Below are 6079 nucleotides of genomic sequence, written 5' to 3'. Positions count from 1 at the left end.
CTCGAGTTGTAAAAACAATTATCGAAAACAAGGAGCGTAACCATAAATGCACACCATGAAAGAAGCTATTGTGTGTGTGCCACGGTTTTTTTTTCTGTGGCTTCTTTGCGCTGTAACTATCGGAACAATCGCTGATTTTGATTCGGACAGTGCGCAACGGTAAAGGCAGCATCGCTTTGAACAGTGTCGAACAATTTCGTAACCCTTGAGAACTCCATATATCCATAACAACGCGGAACCACATCATGCAACCAGTTTTCCCCGGTGTAGAGAACGTTCTTGGGATCCTTCGCACAAGTGTACATTATCACGCTGTTAGCTCGGTTGTACTTAGTGGACACTAGAAGCGCGTATAAATGTACTCTACAATCAGCAAGCGTTCCACATTATCAGTGCGCAGTGTAGCCACATAACAGGTTCGTCAAACATATTACGAGTTTCGAGATGATGCGCGATCGCGCTTGTGCCAAGGGTCATCGTGTGTTTTGTTTGTTCAAGGATTTGTAATAACACCGAGCCCCATACTGAACGACGTGTTTTGTTGTACGTCATTCTACACCCCTTTAAATCTAAAGCCCGGTCCACACGCTACGATGGATCCAATGGACCGACATTGGATCCAATGGACCGAAATTGATGCTCGGCGCATTAGATTTTTTTGATCTGCAATGATGGTCGCAAACGGACAAAATCGTTGCAATTTCGCTGTCCACACGCCTCGATGCATCGTTGCGATGTGTCTGTGCAGATCAATCGTAGTGATACATCGTAGCGTGTGGACCGGGCTTAACAAAGGTCTGCGACCAGCGTACACACACACACCCTAACGTAGAGAGGTAATGATGATGTTCACGCTTTTCCGAATGTCCTTCGCTTGTACTTTATGTAGGCAAAGTTCGGCGGTACTAGATGGCAACTAGCTTTAGTGTTATTCGGGGAAAACTCGCGATATGGCTTGATCCATTGTCGTTTCAACTATCAATCCGCGGACGTTAAACAGCGTATTTTCAACACAGACCAATACATCATTGTAGTGTACCCCTCCGGAGCTCCGCGTCCGGTGCCGTTACCGACACGATGGGCAATCAGCTGGTGGCGTTGGCCCCGTCCCAGATCTTCCCGGTAGAGCACTACCTAACTGGAACCTGCGAACTCGAGCTGCAGTTCGAGAAGAGGTGAGTAAATGGGCGGTCGGATGATCGTGTCCTAGATGATAGATGACCACTTTTCCGTGTCCCCAGTATGGGCAGTACGCGTTTTATGAAGGTGGCTAAGGTGAAAGTCGATGAAGGACCGGTCGTGGTAAAGGTGTTTGTACGGCACGATCCCTCGCTGCCTCTCGAACAGCACCTGGAGCGGATAGAATACATCAAAAAGCATCTCGCCAACGCGGTCAACTGTCTGCCGTTCCAGAAGGTGTTGGTAAGTAGGGCCTGCAACCCAGAAAGCATGCAACCGAATCATGAGGTTAGGCGGGTTCTACGGAAGGAACTTGCCAATCTGTGTTCAATAACCTTCTCTCTAAATGCCATCTGTCTTCCTTCCTTCCGCCCCAACAGACAATGGAGAAATCGTGCCTGATACTGCGCGAGTTCGTGAAACACAGTTTGTACGATCGTGTCTCGACGCGACCCTTCCTCACGCTGATCGAGAAGAAGTGGATCACCTTCCAGATCCTGTGCGCGCTGCATCAGTGCCACAAGCAGCACATCTGCCACGGGGACATCAAACTGGAGAACATACTGATCACCTCGTGGAACTGGGTACTGCTGTCGGACTTTGCCTCGTTCAAGCCCACCTACCTGCCGGAGGACAATCCGGCCGACTACAGTTACTTCTTCGACACGAGCCGGCGCCGCACGTGCTACATCGCTCCGGAGCGGTTCGTACTAGCGGGCAGCGGCCCGGAAACGGTCCACCCGAAGGACGGTCCGCTCGTTGGCGACGGGCAGTCATACTGCGGTGGCCAGTTGCTGCCCGAAATGGATATCTTCTCGGCCGGGTGCGCCCTGCTCGAGCTGTGGACCGAGGGTACGGCACCGTTCGAGTTTTCCCAGCTGCTTGCGTACCGGCGCGGCGAGGAGGACCTGGTACACCGGCACCTGGCTGGCATCGAGAACGGGCGGCTGCGAGAACTGATCCGCTCGATGCTGTGTCGGGAGGCGGCCGGTCGAAAGTCGGCCGAACTCTACCTCGACCAAGAACGGGGCCACCTCTTTCCCGTGTACTTCTACGCCTTTCTGCAGTCGTACCTGCAGATGTTCTCCACCGTGCCGGTGGTACCGCCGGACGAGAAGATTGCTCGGCTGCACGCTGACATTAGGCAGATTGTGCAAATCCTGACCGGTGGCACCCGACAATTCACCACCACCAGTGACAGCGCCCTGGACCCTGGTGCGTGCGGTGACGGACCCCCCAACAAGGAAGGTCCCGAAGATGGGCACGATAATGATGGGCTCATCCTGATCACAAGCGTCGTGACCGCGTGCATCCGTGGGCTGTGCTACTGCAAATCGAAACTGCTGGCCCTACAGATACTGCAGACACTCGCCGAGAACACCACCTCCGAAACGATCCTTGACCGCATCCTGCCGTACATCCTCAACCTAGCCCAGGACGCCGAGCCGCGCGTCCGTGTGTCAGCCCTAAACACGCTGACTGCCTGTCTGCAGCTCGTGCGGCACCTGCCACGCAGCGACGCTAACGTATTCCCCGAGTACATTCTGCCGGCGATTGCGCCACTCGCCACCGACAGCTCAACTTACGTGCGTATGACGTACGCGAAAAATATCGCCACCCTCGCCGAGACGGCGGTCGGTTTTCTCGAGCAGTCGCAGCAGATGTGCGAACTGGAAAACGTACCGCCGCCGCACTACGAAACCGAGCTGAGCGCACTGCACGAGATGCTCCACCAGACGGTGCTCGCGCTGCTCACCGATCCGCAGTCGACGGTAAAGCAAACGCTCATGGAGTCGGGCATCACCAAGCTGTGCGTATTTTTCGGCCGCCAGAAAGCGAACGACGTCATTCTATCGCACATGATCACCTTTCTCAACGACAAGGAAGACCGCAACCTGCGGGGTGCCTTCTTCGGGTGCATCGTCGGTGTGGCGTCGTTCGTCGGGCACCACTGCTCGCCGATGCTCGTACCGCTGCTGCAGCAAGGGTTGACCGATCCGGAGGAGTTTGTGATTGCCAAAGCAATTCACGCCACCACGCTGCTGATCGAGATCGGACTGATCCAAAAGCAGGGCACCATCGAGTTCATTGGCGAGTGCGCCTGTTACCTGAGCCACCCGAACCTCTGGATACGTCACGAAGTCGTCGAGCTGATAGCGACCGCCGCCCGCATCTCGAGCTCGGTGGACGTGCAGTGCAAGGTGAAGCCATCGATAGCGAACCACTTAAAGTTTCCGCTCATCGACATCGAGGCCCCGGACCTGCTGCTCGATGCGCTGGTGCCTCCGGTCTCGCGCCCCATCTACGATGCCGTGCTGCGCGCCCCCGACATCGGTCAGCTGATGAGCGTGTTGCGAAACCGAAAAGCCGCCCGCTATCATCAGACCGGCCATTCCGCCGTTGCGCCGGATGCCGTCATCGAAGTGCCCGTTGCGGTGAGAAACCTATTCCGGCGGCTCGTAACCGACGGGCTGACGGCGGCAGTCGAAGCGCAGCTGCTCGCCATGGAGACACATCTGGTCAAGCTGCACCGCTACAAGCTGGCAGCGGAAACGCGGCTCGTGCCACCATCGGGTTGCATCGTGCTCGACTACTTCCCGGATCTGATGGAAGAGATTTCGCTGGCGGGCGGTGATGTCGCCCAAGACGTTGGGAAGGCTGTTGCTGCCGAAGCTGCTACGGCCGTCACACTGAAAGCCGGTGCTAGGCGACTGGTACGCAACAGCGAATCCGATAATGGTCCCAACGGTTACCATGTGCTGACCACGGTCGAAACGCAGCTGCTCGCCATGGAGACACATCTGGTGAAGCTGCACGGCTTCAAGCTGGCACCGGCAGCTCGACTCACGCCACCATCCGGCTGCATCGAACCCAACTGCTTCCTGGACGCCATGGATGAGATATCACCGACAGTGGGCAGTGATGTCACACAGAGCGTTGGGATTGTCCCTTCGAGAAACGGTGTTAAGCAACTGGTACGCAAAGGCCAGTCCGTCAATAGTCACAATGGGCAGCATATGCTGATCGCTTCATCGAAAGTTCCTTCGCCAATCTCACCAGCTCGTGAGGCTTCTGGAGCCGGGACCGGTGTTGGACCAGCGGCGGTTGGCAGCAGTGGTTCTGGTACCGCCGGTACGCACGCACCCACGATTCCAACCTCGTCCTCAGCAAGACCAGTGGAGTACAGTATGCCCGAGCGCACGACCAGCTGTACCGGTGTTGCTGGAAGTGGTACCAATGGTGGTGATGGTGGCGGTACCGGAACGGCGGCCCAAGACCGAGTGACCAGCTGTCGGCAGGAGCTGGACGCACTGGTATCGAAGTTGCGTAACCGGTATGCTACCTATCAGCACCATCGTGAATGGCGCGAATCGAATGCGGTTACACCGCCCCTTCCAACGGGCTGGACGTTGGGCGGGAAACCCGTCGCACACCTGCAGGAGCACCAGGGAGCGGTCAGTCGGTTAGCGGCGCTAAAACCTCATGCTGGGCCGCTCTTTGCTAGTGCCTCCATCGACGGCACCGTGCGGCTATGGGACTGCAACAAGCTGGACGGCCAACAGTCGGTCAACAAGTCACGCCAATCGTACCACGCCCGCACCCCACTCCATGCGGTGGCCGCCTGCGATGCCGGCCAATCGTTGGCGGTAGCCGGTAGGGATGGTACGCTATTGCTACTGAAAATCGACACCAACTCGAGCAAAATGGCACTGCAGCAGGCGCGCCACCTCGAGCCGGACGTGCGCCAGCTGAGCTGTCCGTTCTGCTGGCCAAATGACTACGACGGCCCGGTGGTCGAGATGGCACCACTCGAGACACACGGGGCGCAAAGCGTGATCGTGTACGCTACCCTGTACGGCACGCTCGTCGGCTGGGATATCCGCACACCCGACCCGGCCTGGCAACTGCAGAGTGACCTGCGGAGCGGCGTCATCACGACGTTCTGCATTGACCCGACCAGCTCGTGGCTTACCGTGGGCACCAGCAGTGGGAGGCACATCTGCTGGGACCTGCGCTTTCAGCTGCCCATCGCCGAGATCAAGCACCCGAACGATGCCCGTGTCCGGCGAGTCTCGCACCATCCGACGGAGTCATCCTGGCTGGTGTCGGCGCTCCAGGGCAACAACGAGGTCAGCGTGTGGAACATAGAAACTGGCCACCGGCAGCAAACGTTTTGGGCAAGCCCGAACCCGCCTCTTTCGCACAGCAGCGCATCGACGCAGTGTGTTTGCGCGATGGTGCAGGGGATCGTCGACGATCGGCCGTTTCTGCTGACCGGCGGCGCCGATCAACGCATCCGATACTGGGACCCGTTAGATATTGACAAGTGCTCGCTGATTGTGCCGTCGGCGAAGGACTATGCACCGCTGAACATACGTTACGAGTAAGCTATGGCGTGCAGCACACCTAACTCGTGAAACCTAACACTTTTTTCTGTCTTTCGTTTTGTTTTTTTTGGCACAGGTCGCGTCTGATAGATGGGACAAAGGTGATTTCCGAAGATAGTAGCGGCGTCGGCGGCGGGGCTGGTACCGGGGGAAATGGCAGCACGGTCAACAGTACCATCAATAACGCCACCGCGAACGCGAACGCCGCGATCAACACCGCTAACACCACCAGTAGCAGCAGTACGAACAATAACACCACCAGCTTGGTGGCTGAAGCGATTCCGGTTGGTAGCGGCGCGGGCAGCAGCAGCGGAGGCGGTGAACGAACCATGCGGTCGGACAGCGGCCCAAACCGGACCGAAAGTGACGATCCGCGAACCGGGCCGGACATGCCAAGTATAGGTCACAACGACGTCATCAACGACATGCTGATGTGCCGCACTGCAAAGCAAACGTTCCTTGTGTCAGCGAGCCGTGACGGTGTAATCAAGCTATGGAAGTGAAATATGTGC

At 57.1% G+C, this 6079-nt stretch overlaps 1 protein-coding gene across 1 annotated transcript; it reads left to right on the top strand.

Moving 5' to 3' along the window:
- Nucleotides 1-978: 978 nt before the first annotated feature.
- LOC128275999 (phosphoinositide 3-kinase regulatory subunit 4-like) lies at nt 979-6070 on the top strand. Its single transcript, XM_053014467.1, has 4 exons — nt 979-1175; nt 1242-1422; nt 1560-5563; nt 5644-6070. Exons 1-4 carry the CDS (start codon nt 1078-1080, stop codon nt 6068-6070), a joined length of 4710 nt encoding a protein of 1569 aa, XP_052870427.1. The 5' UTR covers nt 979-1077.
- Nucleotides 6071-6079: the final 9 nt, after the last annotated feature.

Source organism: Anopheles cruzii, unplaced genomic scaffold (genome assembly GCF_943734635.1).
Source record: "Anopheles cruzii unplaced genomic scaffold, idAnoCruzAS_RS32_06 scaffold00275_ctg1, whole genome shotgun sequence".
Lineage (NCBI taxonomy): Eukaryota > Metazoa > Arthropoda > Insecta > Diptera > Culicidae > Anopheles > Anopheles cruzii.
This window is presented reverse-complemented; position numbering and strand designations above follow the sequence as displayed.